The sequence below is a fragment of the Mytilus trossulus genome, chromosome 3 (assembly GCF_036588685.1).
Source record: "Mytilus trossulus isolate FHL-02 chromosome 3, PNRI_Mtr1.1.1.hap1, whole genome shotgun sequence".
NCBI classification, from domain to species: Eukaryota; Metazoa; Mollusca; class Bivalvia; order Mytilida; family Mytilidae; genus Mytilus; species Mytilus trossulus.
The window spans coordinates 29,883,779-29,908,294 of NC_086375.1; the positions used below are offsets into that span (position 1 = coordinate 29,883,779).

General features: G+C 32.0%; 1 protein-coding gene and 1 long non-coding RNA gene across 2 annotated transcripts; one reads left to right on the forward strand and one right to left on the reverse strand.

Moving 5' to 3' along the window:
* Positions 1 to 5,957: 5,957 nt before the first annotated feature.
* On the reverse strand, positions 5,958 to 22,716 carry LOC134711207 (uncharacterized). The gene is made up of 9 exons (XM_063571671.1): positions 22,488 to 22,716; positions 13,858 to 13,975; positions 11,671 to 11,771; positions 10,901 to 11,042; positions 10,717 to 10,811; positions 10,187 to 10,292; positions 9,290 to 9,374; positions 7,961 to 8,165; positions 5,958 to 6,323 (listed from the first exon to the last, which is right to left on the reverse strand). The coding sequence occupies exons 1-9, from the start codon at positions 22,629 to 22,631 to the stop codon at positions 6,195 to 6,197; spliced, it is 1,125 nt and encodes a 374-aa protein (XP_063427741.1). The 5' UTR covers positions 22,632 to 22,716; the 3' UTR covers positions 5,958 to 6,194.
* LOC134711217 (uncharacterized) lies at positions 14,919 to 20,298 on the forward strand. The gene is made up of 3 exons (XR_010106154.1): positions 14,919 to 15,447; positions 18,479 to 18,612; positions 19,308 to 20,298. It is a non-coding gene; the product is annotated as an uncharacterized LOC134711217 (long non-coding RNA).
* Positions 22,717 to 24,516: the final 1,800 nt, after the last annotated feature.

Sequence of the window (24,516 nt, forward strand, 5' to 3'; positions counted from 1 at the left end):
CCTCTAACCTGGGACAGTGTAACAGTACATGTGATACGTCTGCATATTAAACATGTTTTGTCTGCATAATAACGAAACTGTATTAATTTTACTTTAAACATGTTTTAGTGCATATTTCTTAAGAACTGTCTTATTCTTTACCTTAAAAGATATGCTTCTTTACATATATATATATGAAGTATTGTCTTAATCCTTACTATAAAATATGTGTTTGTCTGCATATATATATATATATGAAGAACTGTCTTAATCCTTACTGTAAAGTATGTGTTTGTCTGTATATTTAAGAATTGAATGCTTCTTTTTGTAAATTTATTGGGTGGTAAAAGCGTTGACCGAAGTACATTTTGTATGAAGCGCGGAAGCGCTTCATTCTAAAAATGTACGCACGGTCAACGCTTTTACAACCCTATAAAGTTTCAAAAAGAAGTATTCAATACTTATAATTACATTTTTTTAGCTAAAATCATGAAAACACGATTTTTATCCAGTTTTATTTAATTCACCTGTGCACTTTTTTGTGGGACCTCGTGTCATCATGCATGATAAATGTTATTGTCTGATGCAATTGTTTACGGAATAACATGTTAGCCAATCAGAATAATGTATTATAATGAAACTTACATCTAATGTAATTATATATATATGAAGAACTGTTAATCCTTATTTGTCTACATATTTATAGAGAACAATCTCAATCTCAATCCTTGGGGATTCCATTAAAGTCTGCATGCTTATCTGTTAATGAAGAACTAATAATGCTTACCGTTTAAAACATGTGTTTTATCAGCATATTTGAAGAACTGTCTTCATCCTTACCGAAAAACATGTGTTTGCACGTTTATCAAGAATGGTAATAATATGCTTACTCCAAATCATATGTTTGTCTGCATATTTATAAAGAAGTGACCTTATCCTTCCTGTAAAACATGTGTTTTCTGCATGTTTAATAAAGAATCGTCTTGATCCTTACTTTAAAACTTGTTTGTCTGTATATGTATAGTTCCAAAATGTGAAGTTGAAATCATCCCTTCGTAAATTTTACGGACGCCATCACGAGTTGGTTGACCGTTATTGAATAACCGTTTCACAAATGATTTCAGATATTTTTCTTACGTCGTAACTACAATCCCCTTCCCTTTCATGAATGTGACCTACCGAATAAGACTATTTACCGGATTTGAAATCACATAAGCAACACGACGGGTGCCACATGTGGAGCAGGATATGCTTACCCTTCCGAAGCAACTGAGATCACCCCTAGTTTTTGGTGGGGTTCGTGTTGTTCATTCTTTAGTTTTCTATTTTGTGTCATGTGTACTATTGTTTTTCTGTTTGTCTTTTTCATTTTTAGCCATGGCGTTGTCAGTTTATTTTAGATTTATGAGTTTGACTGTCCCTTTGGTATCTTTCGCCCCCCTTTTATACAGCACTATCTCGATCCTTACTTTAAAACGTGTGTTTGTCTGTATAATTATGAAGACATTACTTTAACGTTACTATAAAACATGTATTTGTTTAAATAGCTAGTGTCCGTGCGAAAAGTGTTGCGGGGGAAATAGAAACACTGAGCGTCCGCCCATCCGTTCGTTCTGTCTTGTAACCGCTCTTACGTGTAAAATTCTTGCCAGACTTTTATAAAACTTTTATCAAAGGTTTATATCAGCAATATCTTGGACAAATTCGAAAACCATTGACGTTCAATTCATGTCAATTGGAAACATTATATGTATTGGAAATAGCATTGGTAGCGCTGTCATGTGTATAATTATTGTCAGAATTTTATGAAACTTAAATCCGGTTTATATTAGACAAATTCGGTAATCAGTGTCGATCAATAAATTCTTTAAGAGTAAGGCCTCTTGGATATAGTGATAATATGGAAAATTGCATTTTCAGCATTCTCATGTGTACAATTATTGCAAGAATTTCATGAATCTTGTATCATAGGTTTATTTAAACAATGATTACTATATCGAAAATAAGTGCTATCAAATATTTTAGCGAGTTATGCCCCTTGGAAATATAAATTATAATGGATATCACAAGGCACTTGCTCTAAAAAATATTAAAAAAAGAATGAAAGAGTGCTTATTTCAGGGATTGTAATCTTTTACCTAAGATAGATAAAATTAGAATAAAATAAAAATATGTGCTATGCGGGGGACATGGGAACTATGTTATTTTATTAAGAACTGTCGTAATCCTTACTTACCTGATAGAGCCGGCATTGTTTTTAAATGATCAAATCTTGGCTCTGATAGACTCAGGTAAAGGTTAATCCATAATGGATTCGAACGCAAAAAAAGGTCAAGGAACAGTAAATGGGCTATGTCACAGATTTCAGTAAAATTTGGCATACAACTCTGACTCGATGAACTTCAACTGAAAATCGAAAAAATAATGCATTTATCTCATTTATCATTTAAAATATTTCTGAATGAATTCTTGCAAAATGGGTGAACATTTGTATAGAAAGCACATAAAATCGGCGAAAACCCTTCAAAAATTTGTCTTAAAATCGCCAAATCTTTAATTCTACTCCATAGATTTTTCTTAAAAAACTATATGTTGTGGATACATAAATTTCCGTTATAATGATGCAAAATAAAGATAGGGTCACCGACTTCGTTATTAGCAAAATCTGTGACATAGCCCATTTACTGTTTTAAGAGCATTGTGGATCCAAAGTTATCAAAGGTACCAGTATTATAATTCAGTACGCCAGACGCGCGTTTCGTCTACATAAGTATTTATAAAGCCAAACAGTTGTGTTACAAAATGTCTTATTATTAAAAAATTCAAAAAAATGTTGCACTGAGTTCTATTGGTTTTCTGAAAAACCAGAGGCTCTCAAGAGCCTGTGTCGATCACCTGTATTTACTGATACTTTGGGACTCGTGTAGAATAAAGTTCAACTTATAATTAATAGTATTAGATATTAAATATTATTAGAAACTATAATGACATCTAAGAAAATAACAAAAAAATCAGATAAACATTTTTGCCCATGTCAGATTTGCTATAAATGTTTAGTTTCAGAGACAAACCACAAACTGCATTTTACCCCTATGTTCAATTTTTAGCCATGTCGGGCATGTTGTTGGAAGGCGGGGTCATCGGACACATTTTAAAAACTAGATACCCTAATGATGATTATTGCCAAGTTTGGTCAAATTTGTCTTAGTTTAATTTAGAGAGGATGAATTTTGTAAAAGATAACATAAATTTACGAAAAATTGTTAAAACATTACTATGAAGGGCAATAACTCCTTAAGGAATTGACTGACAATGTTGGTCTATAATCTATAATTTCTATAATACTATTCAAGATAATAATAAACAAAAACTTCAAAATGTGCTTAAAATTACCAATTCAGGGGCAGAAATCTAACAATGGGTTGTCTAGTTTGTCTGAAAATTTGTGGGCAAATAGATCTTCACCTGATGAACATGTTTATCAAATATCAGATTTGCTTTAAATGCTTTATTTTCAGAGATATAAGCAAAATACTGCATGTTTCCCCTATCTTATTTTTAGCTATGTCGGCCATGTTGGTTGTAAGGCGGGATCATCGGACACATTTTTAAAATTAAATGCCCTAGTGATGATTGTGATCAAGTTTTGTTCATTGCCCCCGTAGTTTCAGAGGAGAACATTTTTGTAAAAGTTAACAAACGACGACGAAGGACGACGGATGACAAGTTATGAGAAAAGCTCACTTGACCAAGTTTGCAGTTTAAGAGCCAACAATGATCTGCGTTTGTTTTGAATTTATTTAAAATGAGGGAAGACAAAACACACTTAAAATTCATTGAGAAATGAATATACTACTGGTATACAACAAATACAACATCAAAAGAACAAACATATGTGTGTGTTGTATTTTATCTTCCAACATTCAATATAAAGACGACGTTACAGTATACTAAAAGAATAGCAAATGCTGCAAACACGTATAAGCAGTAAAATTTGTACTTACATCAGCCAAACATTAGGACGAAATCGTACAGAGTGAAACAATATTTCTCCATTCAATTCATCGGTCTTACATGAAATAGGAGGAATACTGTACCCTACTTAATGAGTTGTTGTTGTTGGTTGTTGCTTTCACAGTGATTTTGGTTGTTGTTGATGGTCGTTGTTGTTGTTTGAGTACTAAATTTCGTTTTTTTAGTCATATTGCATTGCGTATGTGTTTTCGATCAGCACAAATTAAAACATGTCATGGGCAAACTATCTTTGTTCTTATTGTGTCATGTGAAAGTTGTTTTTAAAATGTTAACTCTTCAATCAGTGTTAAACTATAGATAATGAAGGTGTATTTCAGAAAAATAAATGTTTGTTCTGAAGGGAATTTACACGATTTTTTAAATTTGTATTTCTTTTAAATAACTTTTTTTAAACGAATTGGCGAGGTTCGTTTTAAGGAAGTACCAAAACAAAATAAACTCATCATAGATACGAGGATTGGAATTTAGTATTTACGCCAGACGCAAGTTCCGTCTACATTAGACTAGTAACACCCCAATCTAAAATGTTAAAAAGCCCAAATAAAGTACAAAGTTGAAGAGCATTGAGAACCAACAGATCCTAAAGGTTATCTATTCCTGAGGTAGAGAAGCCATAATTTCAACACTTCAACGTTTGGTAAACAGTTAATATATAATTATGACCATATCACTAGTAATTCATGTCAACAAAGAAGTGCTGACTAATGGGCTGGTATAACACTCGGGGAATAAAAACTCTACCAGTAGTGCCATCGACCTAGTGGTTGTAAATATACTCATAATGGATATTTACGCCAGACGCGCGTTTCGTCTACATAAGACTCATCGGTGATGGTCCAATCTTAAAGTTTAAAAGGCCAAATATAGTACGAAGTTGAGGAGAATTGAGGGCTAAACATTCCTAAACGTTTGTCGAATTCTGTTTATTTAGTTAATCTATTTCTGAGTAAAAAAAATCCATAGTATTTCAAAAATTCAACGTTTTGATAACAGTTTATATGTTAAAATGGCCATATGAATGATTGTTCGAGACAACATAGAAGTGCTATAAACTAATAGGCTGGTGATACCCTCGGGAAATAAAAACTCCACCAGCAGTGGCATCGACCCATTGGTTGTTGATAAACTCATCATAGATACCAGTATTGAAATTTTGTATTTACGACAGACGCGCGTTTCGTTAACATAAGACTCATCAGTGACGCTCATATCTAAAATATTAAAAGTACGGAGTTGAAGAGCATTGGGGACAAAAAGTCCTAAAAGTCTTGCCAAATTCTGCTTTTTTTTGGCAAATTTCACTTCGTTTTACTTTTTATTCGTGTTTTCACAATACTTATGTAATGTGTTTTGTCTCTCAAAATGATATCAGCTGCAATAAGGTGAAAACAAATATATAAAATGACCAAACCGGAATAAGCCAGGGATGACCGTTATTGGTGTTCAGTGTCGTTATACTATCCCTTTTAGAAGTGCGAGTTCGCCATCAGTATGATGGCAGTTGATGTTTATTTGGAAAGTGAATACTACACTGCAAACACAAGGCGATCTGAAAAAGTAGTTAGAACTTGGAAGTAATTAAACAAATAAGTTCTGGATGAAAGCTTGTCGTTTGAAGCAAGCAGTAAAAGGGATGTACATAGGAAACCGGGTTGCTCTGAAACTAATTTCCCACGGAAATAGTCGAAATCTCTAGAACAGGTAGTTTGTGATTGTTTGGATACCTGATGTCTCGGAGACTTACTTAGTCTCAGGAACAGTTTCAAATTTGGTTTTTAAAACTTTTGATGTGGTTTTTAAATTTGAGTCTTGGCTACTTATTTCAGGAAGTTTGATTAATTGGGATTTTGGAGTAAGTTACCGTATCAATGATAATTGGAGTAATGCCCCTTGTACCTCTAGCCAAATTGTGAAATAAACACACAACAATACGCACAGTAAAACAAGAGTTTTAGTATGCATTATTTTCTTGATTTTTAATGATTAAATGACATGATTTATTGCAATGAAACATACAAAAAAAATAATCTTCAATATATTTGAATTCATAGTAAGCAATACACAGTAAAATAATGGCGATGCCACTTTGCGAAACTGACATAGCAGAGACGACATAACCATTGTTTCGGAGTTTGAGAAAAGTAAATAGTAAATACAGTCCACAGTAGCATATCTATATTTTATGCTTTTGTCCACGTTTCTGGGTTTCCTTCTTTCTTTCTATGCTCTAATATATGCCTGTTGACATGAACTATTTCCCATTTCTTCATCCATGGACCTTGTATGGTTGTGTCAAATTCATCCTCAATCTGAAAGTTCATAATTATTGTATTCACACCAAATTGATTTAAAGTGATTAAATGATTTTTTAAGTTAATTAAACATGAAATATTTGTCCCCATTGCAAAAGTGAGCTAAACAATAGTCATACACCGACTCGGGTAATCTGTGCAAAAAAAAGATAAAGGGAGACAATCTATGAAAAACCTGTTGTTATTAAAAATAAAAATAACTAGCCAGAGGCGGATTGATGCGGGCAGCCCCTCTCTTTTTTTGAAAAAAATATTGGTTGATTACTAGTATATAGAGAATCACTGAAGCGTGACGGGAGCGACCCCTTCTTAGGCAGCAAGTGGGCCTCGACTTTCTAGATAAGCCACTGCTACCAAGTCTATTATTAGATAATAGAATATAATGATTACAGTGGATACTAGCAATCTATCCTCTTTGGTTCCAATAGTTATCAAAGGTACCAGGATTATAATTTAGTACGCCAGACGCGCGTTTCGTCTACATAAGACTCATCAGTGACGCTCATATCAAAATATTTACAAGGCCAAACAATTACAAAGTTGAAGAGCATTGAGGATCCAAATTTCAAAAAGTTGTGCCAAATACGGCTAAGGTAATCTATGCCTGGGATAAGAAAATCCTTAGTTTTTCAAAAATTCAAAGTTAGTATAAACTATTCTTTTCGTGTTTGTCTATGCCAAGCCGTTTTTTGTGTGAAAGAATTATGTAATATTTCCGTGAAATTTATTTCATACCAATTCATAGTATCGCAGCTTCGTGTATAGGAAGCATGGATCGATCATTTATCATATCACCGAATATCCGTTCATATTTTAAATACATGTGCAACTTTTCGTCAACTCTCTGGTTTTGACCATCTTATTTTAATAGACAATAATAGTGCATTGACTTGACATATGAACGATATAAGGATGAGGCTTAGAAACGGGGAAATGCGAGGCTGTGCCGAGCTATTTCCGGTTTCGGACCGAATCCTTATATCGTTGATATGTCAAGTCAATGCACTATTATTGTCTTTATACTGCAATCTAAAAAAATATTTTCAATTGTTGTTTAATGCGTTATGGTTATTTATTTGATTTTAAATATTGGGGGAAATCCCCTTTAAAAAGGCCTCATATCATGCTCGCGGAGAAATATACAACACAATGAAATGTACATTTACCTGTTGAAACCCACACTCGATGGTGAACGAAATCGTTTGATTATGGACTAAAATATCAATCATAAGCATTAAACATAATGATTTATAGGTTGCAAACAAAATATATAAACAAAATTAATGAAATATGTTTTTCCAATAATTGCAAAAAACAAGGTTGAGCCGTTCCATGCATCGTTGTATGCATTGGAAACAAAAACAGGTTGAAGAGGTCGAATGAATAATTAAATATTAATTCGGCAACTTCTATTTAGATATTCATGAGGAAAACTGATATCGGGTCAGTGACTGTATATGACATAGAAATATACAGTCAACGCATTTTGACTGCTCAAATAGAACGAGTGCAGTATAAACAATTATATGGGAAGTTTACATAACCTATCGAGTTTGAAAAAGTTATAGAATTATAAGTCGAAAAATAAACAACACTCATAAACATCTTCTTGAAATATTTAAAGTAAATCTTACAGCACTTTCATTTTCTTCGATTGATTCCTTCTGTACTTGATGTCTATCGATTTTGTTGAATGATTCCCAATCAATTTTATAATTGGGATCTTTCGATGTTCTCATCAGAATACCATCTTTCAGACCATAAAATCCGACCGGCTCCGAATGTCGTTGCCATCGAAGGTCAAGACTCCATCTGATTTTATTTGACATATTTGGTAGGCTGTTGATACAAAGAGGTCACAAGTTAGACATTAGTTCAGCATTTTTGGTGTGCATGAAACGTTACCAGAAACAGAATCATATGAACATAATCATTTTTAAGTAAACTTATTAATTATAACTCTTAGGCTTTATCTCAATAAGTTCAACTTCATCTTTCAAGACTGTGATAAAGAAGACGAATTTATTATTTTAGAAATTACACTATTTTTTATGTTTGGGTATGATTTTCAAACGGTCTTAGTTTGTTTTCGTTGATTTTAAAATGTGACACAGTATAAACACGTACAAGTCGAAGTCACAGCAAAAGGTCGATATTTATAAATCCTGCTACATTTTCGTGTGCTAGTCCTAATCACGGACCTCAGTCAGTGCTTTTCTGTATACTAAAATATGTACTAATAAATAATATTCTGTTAATGGCGGAACTTTTTGATAGACTCTGTTGTAAGTTAAATAAAGCATTTCTTTACTGACAGTCTATTTAAAGATGGAAATATGTCATTGTTTTACATCCGCGTTTCTAATTCGAGATGTCTTTTGAGCTTTGTTTTGATGCTGGGATGTTTCAAATTTGTCTTATATGTGTACACCATATCATTGTTATTATTTATGTTAGTTTAAACAATTATTGAACCTTTTCTCATGTTGCAAATATGTTTTAATAACTTTATAGGAAAACAGATCTATCATCATCAGATAACAAACTATACTATTTGATTAAAATAATTAAAAACGATTTGTCATCATTTGATGAACTAATGTATCTATTGTAACTTTTACAACAGCTGTATCCATCAGACAAAGTAACCATTTTGTTTTTGCACACGCATGGTCGTCTGCTTGCATTACATGAACTATTTTTAAAATCATGAAATTCGGATTTTAAGATTTGTTTATCCTTATAAATTATGAATAAGAATAATAAATGAATCGTTTCTTATATTTAAGTTGCATTTTAAATTGTAAAAGTATTTTGCATTTTAAAAGTTTGAAAATGTAACCTTCTGTAGTGGAGAATATCGTAATCACCACAGTTGATGTGGTAAAATCTATATCTATCATTGTCTAAGAATTTGATTTGGTCCAAAACGGCGATTTTATTAATCAACTTTTTTCACTTGCCTTCTATGTGGAACAAGATTGTTAAACAACAGCATGCCTCCATAAGGAATAGGGCATATCTTCAAGTCATTTTCTAAATCTATATCTGAATTAAAAAAAAATCATTATTATACTTCCTAAAAAACTTTAAACCAATGGTAGATGTCAGTCTTGTTGATTTTTGAATGATGAAAAACTGCATTTTTCTGACAAAAAAGAGTGTATAAAATGACTAAAACGAACTTTTAAATTAGTTTTGATAGTTAAATGAAGAAGAAAAATCAGTTTTAATTTATCGTTCTAAAAAGGTATCCATTGTTGATGTTTTGGTTTCAAAATGCTCAGTCACTCACGTCCGTTTATTTTTATGAATACACATAGAAGACAATGACTCCAAGAAACAATATTAGGAACTTTGGTCCTCAATGCTCTTCAATTTCGTACTCTATTTGGTCTTTTAAACATTTTTGGATTCGAGCGTCACTGATGAGTCTTTAGTAGACGAAACGCGTGTCTGACGTATTTACAAAATTTAGTCCTGGTACCTATGATGAGTTTATTCTTATATAAGAAATAACACACCAATTGAATGTTTTATCCAGTAAAATCTGGTTCAACGAACCACTTTCCCCTCAAAAATGTTTGCATCAATCTAGAACTTTTGGCAGTGCCAAGTAACTATCAATTTCATGCGTCTGGCGTATATACAAAATTTAGTCCTGGTATCTTTAATGAGTTTATTTATTTATTTCCCAATTGACAGTCATGCATTATCTTTTGAGAAAGAATTCCATAAAAGTCATGATCTTTTTGTTTTTAATATTCTACATGTATTTTTCTATTCTTAAATGTAACATATTCAATAATAAATTCCACATAATCTTTTTCCCTGACCCTGCTTAAGAGTTTCAGATATACCTAACTTTCTTTTCATTTCTTCTTCTTCCAACATAACATACCATGTACCTCCATGGCAACACTGGTGATCTGCTACTTTTCCTGTCTTATGACCACGTTTGGCCACCTAGGATAGCAAATGGAAAAAAGGGGAACCACATAAAAACTTATTTAAAAGCAATATACTTAAAACAACGATAAAAAAAATATACATCAAACAGTTCGCAATCACAATTATTAAGATAGTGCAGAGGTCATTAGATGAAAAAATAAATAAACTTACAATGAAAAATATCATAGTTATTTGTTTTCAGTTCTCGGAAAACATCAACTAATTTCGATAACAATTATATCCGTATTGAACTTGCAGGATTCCTATGGAAATTAAAATATTTATAAAAAAAATAAAAAAAATATAAAGTCGTACAGCAATACTACTCACCGTTCTCTGCAAAAAAAGTTTCACATGTAAAAGACTCAATAATATAATAAACAAGCGATAAAATGTCCACAAAATATTACTGTTACGACATTTCAAAGTGCAAACAAACCTGTAAACACCCGTTGTCTTCGTTTGTATCAAGTAGCGGTATCCATGCGGTCGGCTGAAGGACTTTGTAAGATTCATTATTCAAATAACCAACATCTGAAAAATACATCGATTTATATAATGTATGAGACGATATTTTAATAATGTAATTCTCTAGAGTAGGAAAATATTACGACCTAGTTTACCTTGGTGCCAAGGCACAGTTGTAGCCTCGTTTTGAGGAGTTTTGGTTCGAATGTTCCAAACCGGATGTCCCTTGATATCTGGACCGAGTATCTGTTCCATTACATTCAAAATCCTCTCGTTCGACCACAAATCACAGAAAGACTGAAAATATGATATTACAAAAATATATACATGAAGTATGTTTTTTAAATTACATGTATTAGTCAATTTTTTGCAACCGTATGCATTTTTCAAACTTATTTCCATATTTATAATGGCATTGTGTGCTTTTTCTCTGACTGTTAATAACGTCTTTAAATAAAATCCAATGGATTCTGGAGGTGCACTGATTGCTATTTCAGTCTCAGATATATGTGGTTATGGGCTGTGAAATAGCTGTCAATAACTTTGTGTACACTCAGATCTCTATTGTGTGTCTTTTTGTTGTGGTTATGTATAAATGCTTTACCCCGTTTGGTCTGATTTTATTTTATTAGATGTCCTATTCTGCTTTGTACCGATCTCATGAGTTCATCCATTTTTAACTGATATTTATTGTTTCTTCTTTTGTTGTACTGTTACACAAATGTCCCAGGTGAGGGAAGGGATTAGCACAAGCAACCCTGTTTAAAACCCCGCCAACACAATGCAAGTCTTGCAACTTAAAGTTTAGTTATAGTCAACCAATGATGCCATTATTTTGTATAAACTGGCTAAAAATAACATATCATGAATGGTGACATAAAAAATAACTAAACATATACATGTAATTGCAAAATACACCATATACCTTTGGCATTTTCTTCATTTTGTGTAAAAGAATATTTGAGCCAGGAAACTCTTTTTCTATCATCGTTAGTCTCTCAAATAAACCATAGTCTCTGTATAACTCTAAAATAATCAAAAGAAAAAAGTGTTGCATTAAGTCCAAGAAATTTCAATGGAAGTAAGTTATTAAAAAATTTTCAAAACCACCGGATTTCACTTGTGAGAAACAAAAAAAGTGTTACCAAGGGTGACTGTGAATAAAAATATGACCGCATTGGTCTTCTGCGACCGCCAGCCGCCAGTAAAACCATTGCCAAATTAGAGAGTCTATTTGGCTATGCAGGATGTAAAAGTATGCTGCCACGTCCGGTCGAAATGGGAAATTAATCCCGACTCCTTGTGTAAAGAGAGTTCCAAATTTAAACCTTTGCAACAACTCTTTAAAGGGTCCGTATGATGTCTGTTGCATGGCAAACATTCTGTCCCTGTGTAATATACCAATTTTCAAGTGGCAGACTGGACGTTTAACAACCAACAATAAACCACAAACCGTGTCTCTACTGGTAAAACAACTGCTTATGTAAGCGACAAATTTGTCCTTGTAAAATATGTATGGGCGGACCCATATTCCTAGTATAAAATGTCCATGGTTACAAATTTTACTAGTAAATATAGTCTGATGTTAGTATTTTTTGTCCCCAGACTAATTTACCTAGGAATTAAAGTCCATGTCATTAATATTGCTAGGTAAAAATGTCCATGTCCTTTTTTTTTTTTTTAAATCTGAAACATATAATTCATTTACATAATTAACATTTTTTTAAGAGCTGTGTTTTTATATTTTTGATAAAATGTAAGTAACCAGACTAACTTTCCTAGGAAATCATGTCCGTGGTATTAATATTAATAGGGCAAAACATCCTTGTTTTTTATAATTTAAATTAAAGGTTATTTTTAACCAAACTAACTTTTTCAAGTACCTTTCATGTATTTTGATTTTGTTAAAGAGTAATGTAATAATATATGAAAAAAATATGTTCCCAGACAAATTTTCCTAGGATATCATGTCCATGCGATAATTATTACTAGATAAAACATCCATTTCATTTAATTTCAAAGGTTTATTTACATAAATGGTTTTAATATTGTTTTCGAGTTATGTATTAATATTTTTTAAAGTTATGTCCCCAGACAAATTTTCCAAGGAAATCATGTTTGTCATTATTATTCCTAGATAAAGACACCCATATAAATTAGTTGTAAAGGTTGATTAACATGGCTTGTGTTATTTTAATATTGTTTTAGAATTGTTAATTGATATTATGAAGACAAAAAATTATTTCCCCAGACTAATATTTCTAGGAAATCATGTCCATATTCTTATTAATCCTAGGTAGAAACGTCCAGGTTTGTTATTTTTTAGTGTTGTCTTAATATTGTTATAGATTTATGTATTTAGATTTAAAATAAAATATTTCCTAAGACTAATTTTCCTAGGAAATTTGGTCCACTTTCTTGATGTTAATTGGAATTTATTATCAAAACTTTCAATTCTTAACTAAGATGGGGTTGTATATTCAATAGTTTTCATCATAATATAAAAAAGATGTGGTAAAATTGTTTCTAATAGAGATTTTTGTTTTTTTTTAAGTTGTATTTATTCATAGTCAATCTATTGCATTGTTTTTATCCATTTATCCGGTAAAAGTGTTCATTTCCTTTTGCTTCCAGAATCTAACTTGGTAGCGGACAAATTTTCCTACCGGATCAAATTTACTGTTACACTTACATGTACCATTCCGAAGCATAAGAAAAACGGCGTAGGAAATATTTTGCTAAACACATGAACTTCTTTCCTGTATTTTTTTCATTTTTTGACAGGGCATGCTTAGGTGGTGTTACATCTTACACAGTCTATCACAATAATATTTGCAAAGAATTACTCTTAAGCCGGTGATAGGGAAAAGCTTGCTAGCTTGCAGTGGGTGGTAGTTTTACGTTTGCCCCGTGTTGAGGCCTCATTGTGACTTTGAGATGAAGAACAGCCATAAATGTGCTGTTCCCTTGCTTTATCTGTGTTTTAGCTTGTGTTGTGCATGTACTGATTTTGTGTCATGGATGTCTAACTCATATCTTTTGTTTTTCTATTATTATGATTTAAAAAATATACAGAAGCGAGACTGTCCTTAATATGAACAATGGTTTATACTTTTTATCTTTCCAGCGTTGTGTAGTTTTTGTGCAAGTTCTTCTACCATAAGTTTCAAATCTTCTCTGCATGCATCTAATTCTTCTCTCGTGAAGAAGTCATCAACAACCAAATATCCCTACAGAATCAAAAATAAAGATTAAATGCATGAATAGGTGTGATTAATTTCAAGGAAAATATATATTGAGAAAAAATTATTATAAATTATATAGAGATTAATACATGGCCTTTTCAATATCAGCCTGGGTATCATCCCGAGACGGAGTCGAGATGCTGATATGGGTCGAGGGATGATACCCAGGCTGATATGGAAAAGGCCATGTATTAATCGCTCTATCATATACTTCCGACAATAGTTTTATGTAAGGCAAATAAACAAATTCAATAACTAAAACAGTCAAAAACTGTATAAAGAAGTTAAATTATGAATCAAATATACCGCTATAATTGTCCAACAACAGCATCACTACCTCCATATATACGTATGGTAACATTTCCCATAGAGGCGTTTTGAAACATTGAAAATTTGGAGGAGTTTTATGATCATTATTACTCCATGTTTGTTGTACTATAAAATGATTCATAATTATCAATGGCATTTGTTAGCAAGTACTAAACTATCCTAACAAAAGTTCCCGTAAATTTTGACGTCGTCATAAAAAATATCTGACGTCACATTGGAAAAGTAAACAACCGATACCTGATATACCGGAAGTAACTTGCACGAGAGGCACTATTATGTGTTTTGTGCACGAGATGCCCCTGATATGGGTTATCAGCCCGGGTGGGAAATTATGGCTTGTGTACTTCCGCTCATTACAAATATACAAAAGCTATCATATCAATGCTAAGTATACGCATGGCTCGAGGGCTGATAATACATGCGATATGAAAATTGAAATTATCATATGCTTAAACAATGGAGAAAAATAACAACTAGATTTGTATATTGATCCTTTTACGTGATTCCCAAACAGAAGTTTACGGACGTCGGACTTCAACAGTCGGAAAGCTGACCCCGGTTTGACCCCATTTCTTAAAGCAACAATGGACGTCATGTGATTACCATATATGGGCATTTTTTTACCAAAAAAAGTGAAGCTCGTTTTTTTGAATTTGTAGCTGTTACAATGAATTAAAACTAATTTGCTTTTAAGTGAACATTCTTGAGTATATAAGGAATATTTTCATCATCTCAATTATGGATTTAAATCATTTTTTTCTTTCAAAATATGTGTTCAAAGTGTAGGTGTTGACCAAAAAATGTGGTCAAAAAAAATTTAAATCGTAATTTTCTTTCTTAACTTCTCGGGAAGCTATGCTGAATTTAAATTATGTTATGTAACATAACTTGGACTATGATATGTCAAATTTGTGCCAGTTGATATGCACAGATACGCAAATGTGCCAGTTGGATCTGAGCATTTTTTTACCAAAATTCGCCGGTGCGATGCCGAAGAAGTAATACGAAGTTATCTGCCCCTTGTAGAAAGATGGTGCAAGTGCTTGATGAAAAATTGGCACACGGAATGTAAATCCAGCCTAATCATAGCGAAATACCAAAATGTCAACGTTTCAAAGTAATGCAGGGTAAGTTGTTACCAGTTTTTACATCAATTTTATTTATTATTTGCCTCGATTAATTGTTAAAATTTGAATGAAACGGCACTAGACACGCTTACTCAGAAAACGCCATTCTGTGATATTTTGATTTTGTTTTGCGACTTGAGTAAAGCAATTAACACATCAATTTTTAATCGGTCTTCACCATTCGGTACCTGGGAATGATGGCCTCCCAACTTGGATCAGAGACCACAGGTATTTGGGGCATGTATCCCCCTTTTTTGGACCCTAGGCCACTAAACTTTATACAAATGCCTTTTTTTTATATTTCCAATTTTCTTCAAAGTATAGACATATCTCAAGTCTCAAAAATCCATTACTAGTCGTTTACTATGCCTTGTTCACTATCCATACGAGCCCCAAGTGAAAAAGAAGTAGATTTACTGTTCCCAGCTGAAAGAACGGAACAGATTAAGGGCCCACAAGGGGCATACAGAGCATACACGAATAAGGAAAAAGAATATTAATTTGCATTTATTGATATGTTTTATAAATATGTGTACAATTTCCTGAAATATAATTCCTTATGTGCAAATAGAAGGCACTACATGAGAGCTTAAAAATAAAACAATGGGAACATACAAGACATTTAATTTTCACTCCTTTTTTCTCTCATCTTCAAAAAATTAGAGCACATATTTTTCTAATCTTCATTTTTTTGCCTGTTATTCTTTAATTTTCATTTTAAGGGCATTATTCTTTAATCATTTAACCCCATCCAAATCCTCGTACAATCAGATTGGTCTGAAGTCAGGAACCGTAAACTGGTAAACAGGTTGGGAACAAACCCCCTGTATGGTGATTATACCTGTATAGAGGGATAATATTATCCCTCTGTAGAGGGGTATTTTTGTTTGCACTGGATTTAAAGCAAATTAGGGCAGAATGGCATTTTCTAGTTATATTGGCTATAATCTGTTAAAAAAAATCCCAGTATACATGTACATGGAATTCTTTTTCCAATTAAGAAAAATTTGGTTGATTATTTAGGGAATCATTGAAGCATGACTGGAGCCGCTCTTATGTCAGCTAGAGGATCCGCCACTGTCACAAAAGGATGACTGGTTATATCGGGTGAATTTATACTGAATTTGGGATAATTACATGTACATGAAAAATCAGTTGCATTCAGTGTACCTCTACTTTCATGGTCTGGTCCATATCCCAGATACCTTTGTTTGTCATTAACTACATTAATTGTAGGTGTACTGGTCCAACTGGCAGGTGATATCTGACCTTGAACTCATTTTCATGGTTTTTTTTTATGTTTTACTCTGTTTTTCTCACATATGCATAGAATTAGATATAGGAAGATGTGGTGTGAGTGCCAATGTGACAACCTTCCATCCAACATTTTTTGTCCAAATAACAATTTTTTTTAAAGTATAAAACCATTTAGTATGCTGTAGGTGAAATATATTTGGTGTATGCAAATATTTTATGATGTGCTCATACTTGCACATGTTATCTCAGTGGCATGTATTATTTGATATTTTCCTCAATTTGAATTATTTATTTATTACTGTCAGACATTTGCTCTCAAGTTTGTTTTTTTTTGGTTTTCTAATGCTATAAGCTATACATGTAGGTAAGCCTAAATTTAGTCTTTGCAATGATTTTAAGGTGTATATTTCTGTCTGAAAATTATCTGCAGACCATGACCATGACCTCATTTTTATTACTGTTGTCTCCATTTTCAGTAAAAGGCCCATGTTGAACAAGGTAATTTATTTCAAAGAATTTGATAATTGACACTATAATGTTGATACATGTATCAACCAAATATTATTGAGAATGTTTTGTCTCAAATATAAAATATTAAACCACAGCCAGATAACCTTCCAGCATTCATGCTTAACCACTAGTTGTGCAGAATTGGCTTGTAAAATTCTGTATGATCCATAATCCAACAGAATCCAGCTAAAATTGTTTAGAAAATGAGCGTCTGGCTTGTAAACATTTAACATTGTATTCATATCAGTAATTTCCATGTCACTTGGTCTCTGGTTGAGAATCTTCTCATTAACAATCATACCATATCTTATTTTTTACAAAAAGTATGATATATTTAAAAACAAATATGTACATGTATCATGTTTATTTTTTGAACTTCCACTTTACATGTATATGAACATTTGGTGAATGCCAGGTTCTCATTGGCGATCATTTCACATTTAACTATTATTTTATGGGTTTTTTTGAAGATTGCAAATTATTTGCCCACTCCCACTTCAGAGATGTTGAAATGATAAAACTGATTATACTGCAATCAGCTAGTTTACTGTACAGATAAAGCTATACGTATAAACGTAAGCTTTATACGTCAATGACCCCAACTGACCTATAAGCCCCGCCTCCTTATTGTATTTCATCAACAACATCACGTCACGACCATGACAACGTAAAGTAACAATGGTCAAACTTTTTTCAATTTAAACTTTTAATGTCTTCAAATTGGTTATTTATATATCATGTTTATCAAATGTTATTAATTAAGTTCATTTTCCCTTTCTAATTCCTTAATCCGCCAATGTCTTACCACCTGGACTACACTCATAGGGAAATACCCCAAAATGGTACCCCAAGAGGGAAATTCCAAACACTTTTTTTTAACAATTTTTGTTACATGTTTTTTTTCATTTTTCATTTTTTTTCCCGATTTCAGTATAAAAACAATATACGTATAGTGTCTTGAAATATGAAATTTATTTGTATTCGGCACGAAACGGGAAAATGCTCGGTAGAACCTCGCATTTTCCCGTTTCTAAGCCTCATACAAATAAATTTCATATTTCAAGACACTATACGTATATTGTCTAAATATGTACATGTATTTCATTTATTCATATGACAGTTATGTGATGTTCTTTCCAGTCCTTTTTAGCATGATATTAATGTGCATTAATATATAACAGTATTAAGATATAACAGTATTAAGATATGTATTGATTGTTTAAACATTTTGTTTATTTTAACATTTTAAATTTTATCATTTCAGATTGTGAAAGCATATATACATATAGAAGAATAAAATTCAAATAAAATGGTTGTAAAAGATGGAACAGAAATTTATACAAATAAAAAAATAAACATCAACACAGAAACCATTAAAATATAAACTGAAATAAAGAGGTAAATTAATATATAGAGGTAATGAAATTGTAAATGTCTTTTCATTCACAGCTTTTTACTGTTACTTTTTTTCTTTTAAAGTAATCATGGTATTGAAGCAGTTTATAAATATAACTGACAACTCCTTTTTTTCAGGGCACACACATATACACATATATAAATTTATCATATCTGGGTACTTAGGGCACATTATTGGCCTCTTTCTCCTGTATACAAACCTTTTAAACAAATAATTGTATGTGTATTCTTATCTTATTATATGTACATTGTACATTTTACTTTGGGTACTTAGGGCACATTATTGGCCTCTTTCCCCATTTATACATACCTTCATATTTGAATTTGTCAGATTTTAAACATACTTCAATAAATATGATTACATTTCATTTATCTATGAAGATTATGTCCTAGAATTCCTGGACTTTTCAATTATTGACAATTGGTCTTTAGTATGTGAAACATAAAATCAGAGTACAATTTATAACTAATAAAAATAAGTCTAAACCAAAGTCCAAATATTTGCATGTAACTAGTAAATAAAAGTAATGAGAAGTACATGCATTAAACCAAATTAAAAAAAAACTTAAAAATTGTACAATCATTTGCCAGTGATCAATAATATTTCTTTTGTAAAGTCTCTAATACAACTTCAAATATTAATTCAATGTAAGTTCTTAGTCTTATTTTCTTTGCAGTTTCTTGGAATGATGCCTGTAAGTGGTCTAGACTTTGGATTTCTGGAACTGGATATATATATATATTCCTGAAATATAAAGAGGATTCTATCAAAAGTGGATCTTCAAAAAATTAAATGAAGGAATGTGGATGGTGTTTGTAATGGTAACAGAAATCAGATTTAGACTGACAGCAGTCAGTGTTGCCCATGGCATGATTATAACTGACCATTAAAACTTCAGGTACAAATGTAACTTTTTATACGACTGACTGCAAAAATTGATAATTTTTTGGTCGTACATTGGTATCACGTTGTCGTCCGAAGACTTGGTTTTCGCACTCTAACTTTAGTAAAGTAAATAGAAATCTATGAAATTTTAACACAAGGTTTATAACCACTAAAGGAAGGTTGATATTGATTTTGGGAGTTTGGGTCCCCACAGTGTAGAAAAAAAGGGGCCCAAAGGTTCCAAAATTAAACTTTGTTTGATTTCATCACAATTGAATAATTGGGGTTCTTTTATATGCCGAATCTGGTTAGTGTTTACAGGGGTCAACGTTCACTGATCATAACTTAAATTTACTTTAAAAAATGTTGTCAAATGGGTAGTTCTGGTCGTTTGTTTTAATAATGAAATATTTTCTGGTATTAAAACTCGTATATTTATGCAGTTCTTATTCCCCTAACCATAGTGGCAAGTGAGCATTTCAATCGTACATTGACAAACAAAACTTTGTCACAATCATAATTGCCTTCTTTATTTTGTTATATATGTATATACACTTCCATTCATGTGCCTGATACCACATCTTGTCATAAAACAAGGCAGATATGGTTCAAAATAGAACAAAGTGACAAAATGCAAGTTTATGTATACATTTTATTATAATTTCTTATTTCTATGTTTTATAAACTTGCCTCGAGTAAATATCACACATCCATGTAACGCACATTATTCTGTTCAATTTAATTTATTAACAGTTCTTGGAGTGGAGGTTCTGAAAATGATTATAAAAAAAAAGAATTAATAAATTTGCGATTAATATGAACGCAAAACAATGCATGGTACAGTTTTGCTGAGGATTTAAGATTGCACTAGTTTCCAAAACAATATCATGAACATACATGTATGAAAATATTTTGAACTAGATTTTGTAACAAGAATTTTCATTTTATATAACCAGTAACTATACATGTATATTGTGTGACTTTATACAGGTACATTGTATGACTTTAACATTTCTTTCATAATAATTTGAATTAAACTACAGTTTGAAAGAAGGAAATAAAATCTGGCAATGAAATTTTGATTAAATAATACATTTTGTAGCTATACCTCTGCAAATATGACTTGTTCATATTATACAGTATTTGATACTATGCCTGGTTCAGACTTGCATTTTATCGTCATCAACATGTTAGCTTTTCTTTTGGCTTGAACATGTTGTACTTTAAGAATTGCAATTTCATTAGTATATTCAAGTATGTAAATGTTGATGACATTCTAAATCAATTTCCTTAGTATAGTTATACATTATCAGGTTATACATGCACAATATATTTTCAAAATATTCCTTAATGATTCAACATATAATTTTCAATGAATAACAAACAAAAACAGTGAAACAAGAATACCATGCTTTAAATTAGAATTTATATTGGGGATTTTCCAGAAAAAAATGTGTGTGTGTGTTGGGGGGTGGGGGGTGGGGAGGGTTTGAAGGCACATTGTATTTATTAATGTATTAATAATACATGGGTGATGGGCATCAGAGCAACTTACAATTGTCAACATTCAACCCCCCCACCACACACACACACCTACATTTTTTTCTGGAATAGCCCTTAATTGACATCAGATTTGAAGAATTGTATTTATAACTTCATTCATTACTTACACTCCCACACCAGTGATAGGGAACAACAAAACTTGTTTAATCATTAATTAATATTTATTAGTAAAGACAAAACGGCGGGTATCTGTAATCACTTCAAAACGGCGGGTTTTAATGTCAGTCCCATTGTTGTCTTCAGAATATAGCAACAACGGACGTTTCTAAGGGCTTGCTTTCCGACTGTCAAATTTAGTTCATTCGATATGAAATCTTTCTAGCATATGCCTTTTAAAACAGAGAAATTTTTTTTTTAAATATGGACAAATCGACAACAAAAAATAATTCAACAATATACATAATGAAAACTGTTTGGAAAAGTCAACCTTTTTTTTTTAGCTTTCTGAATTATGTTTGAAACTTTATTAAAATTGAGAATGGAAATGGGGAATGTGTCAAAGAGACAACAACCCGACCAAAATAAAAAAACACAACAGCAAAAGGTCACCAACAGGTCTTCAATGTAGCGAGAAATTTGTTTGTTGGGGTTTTTTTTGGTTTTTTTTATCTAATTATTTTACACAATATGCTTTCCAGTATCCAAAGTACACTACTTTGTAAATTATTGTTTTTCACTGTAAAGTAGCATAGCCATCAACGTCATTTCATTTTAAAGACTTATATACATACAACAATCGGATCCTCGTCCATCTACATTTTATTCATGGTAATTCAGTTTTTTCAAAGGCTTCATGTCTGATCATGTTATACATTGTGGTTTGTGTCGATCTGTTGAGACGAGCCCTTTCCATCGGATATATTTCACAGTGTGTTTAATGTTATGTTGTTATACAATCTTATACTACAGTCCAATGTTACCGTGACGTCATCAACGTATTTTCATGGTTTTCTACGGTTTAAAAAGGAATTTAGAATTAAATTATAAGAAATGACTGTAATTTGTCTGTCTATTCGAAATAACATAAAAAATGTGGTGCACAGTGTGCACCATATTTTTTATGTTATTTCTTTATAGACATAAAAAAATATTACAGTCATTCCTTAAATACATGGTATGAGTTTTTCTAATTGGCGAAGACCGTCTGAGAGGACCAACGCACTGTGACCTATAGTTGCTTACATCCACGTCGTTTGGTGATTGGAGAGTTGTATCATCGGTTATTGTAGATCATTGGTTATAGCCTTGTGGATAGTTGTCTCATCAATTTCTTGGTGTTTACATTATGCCGCTTTCTATTTATAGAAACATTTACGCTGTCTAAGGTCATATCGCAGAGACTAACTCATCGGCAAGCATAGTAATACACTTTCTATATTTATGCAAATTTAAAACAAATTTTGCTTACTTCCTCAAAAAACTGCCGAATGAGTTCATCTGGTAGCTGTCCTTTCTTACTTTCCTTTGGCGTTGGCGGCTTTGCCTGGATATTAAACAATTCTGGACACGCTTCATCCGTAGAACCAGAGTAGATCACTTTAGTTTCAGACATTGCCCTATATTAGCTGACGTTTGGTTATGTAAGAACAGGTAAATGGCTGTATATTTATAGTTTAATATGTGTATACGTGAGCAAGTTAGCGTGAAGTAAACAAATAACATATTGATGTATGGAAAGCCATTTTTGCAATCTTAAAAGAAACATTAACTTGCTATTAATACAAATGATACGGTTGTTTCTTGGTGAATTCGCTTGTAAACCAAAATGATCATATTTGCAATGATTTTGTTAATTTCAGCATCTGATTTATAGGAAGAAGTAGAAAGTTTCACAGTTTGAAAACTGATAACAACATTTCAATAGTTGGTGGGTTTTTTTGTAGGGTTTACGTTATTTGTAAGTCAGATTTAGCAGTCTATGGAAGGTGCGATACGATAAAAACTTTTCTGGTATCAATGAGCGATTTTGTCTAATATCAAACTGTAAATATGCAGACGCTGCATGTAAAAAAGTTTGTTTCTGGTAATGCAAATTTATTTTATATTTCTAAAAAAACAATTCAATAAGTTTGGAGAATAATACGCGTCGGATGGAAGTTTTTTTCTAGAACAATAAATCACTAGAGCGTAAAATCGACAATAACCTGCTTTTCAAGGTCATTTTGATAGGAAAAAGTCAAGTACACGAGTGTAAAAAGAATCAAGGTAAGATTTTGCTATTAAAATACCATCTTTAGAACATATTGTTCAAATATATTTACAACAATCAAGTCTTAATATATAGCCTATAGTTGGTTTAAAGCAAACGTTTGTGTCCGTGTTGAATATCAGGTGCGGTGTTTTTCTTATATACACAAATAAACGAATGCTATTTTGACTAATATCAATGCGATACTTTTAAAATATCATAGCAATATTTTTTTTTATATCACTATAAGTATAATTGTGAGTTAAAATGCAACATTAGGATCACTGCTTAACTTCAAAATGTTGTTGGAGGCATATTTGCAAATTCTTAATTTGTTTTTGAAACAAATCAATCAAACAAGCGTTTATGAAAACTTGTTAAATAAGATAAATGGCAAATTATCAATATTATTGTTTACATATATTACATTTCATTATTTTTTTTTCTAAAAAAGCATCGAAACAATATAGTTCCTCCATGCGCAAAGCTTTTAATGATTTTATTTTTATTTACAGGCAATGGAAGTTGAAGGTGCGGTCGGCTCCACAACAGAAGAGGAAGACAATGAACCCGAATCCGGAAAAAAACCAACAAAACAACACAAATGCAGTCAGTGTGCATTTACCTCAAGATGGCCAAGTAGCAAGTATAGGCATAATAGAACTCACACTAAGGATATTTTTTTATGTGAATTATGCCCTTCAAAATTCGTGGGCGAATCTCTACTACGCGATCATCAGAAAATCAAACACGGCGATGGTTTAATTTGTAGTCATTGTTCAAAGAAGTTTCGGAGTAGACCAGGTCTGGCATATCATATGAAAAAAGTTATAGGTAATTTTGAACACAAGTGTCCTTTCTGTGACAAAACGTTTATTAGTGAACAACACTTTAATGCACATGTTAACATAAATCAGAATTACAAGCCTTTCAAATGTGCTCAATGCAGAAAATCTTTCTTCTACAAACATTTGCTGAGGACACATGAAACAAAATGTCACGAAAAGAAGGAGGCCAAATGTGTTGAGTGTAACATGCAGTTTTCATGTCAAGTAGCTCTTCTCAATCATAATATTGGGAAGCACAGTGATAACCTGCATCGTTGTGAAGTATGTGGAAAGAGTTACAATTGGGCTGCAAGCTATTACAGACATATTAAGACACATAAGTAAATAAAACTTGTTATCACTGTAATAGAATAAATATTCTGTTTTGTTATTGTTATTTTAATGATTTTTTTCTGCTTTTC

Bases quoted from the DNA above. Each gene is read 5' to 3' on its own strand.
- LOC134711207 (XM_063571671.1), bottom strand. From the start codon at position 22,631: ATGTCTGAAACTAAAGTGATCTACTCTGGTTCTACGGATGAAGCGTGT. The intron at 13,976-22,487 runs GTAAGCAAAATT...TTGATTCTGTAG, and splicing joins TTCGGCAGTTTTTTGAGGAA to GGATATTTGGTTGTTGATGA. The intron at 11,043-11,670 runs GTATATGGTGTA...TCATATTTTCAG, and splicing joins AAATGAAGAAAATGCCAAAG to TCTTTCTGTGATTTGTGGTC.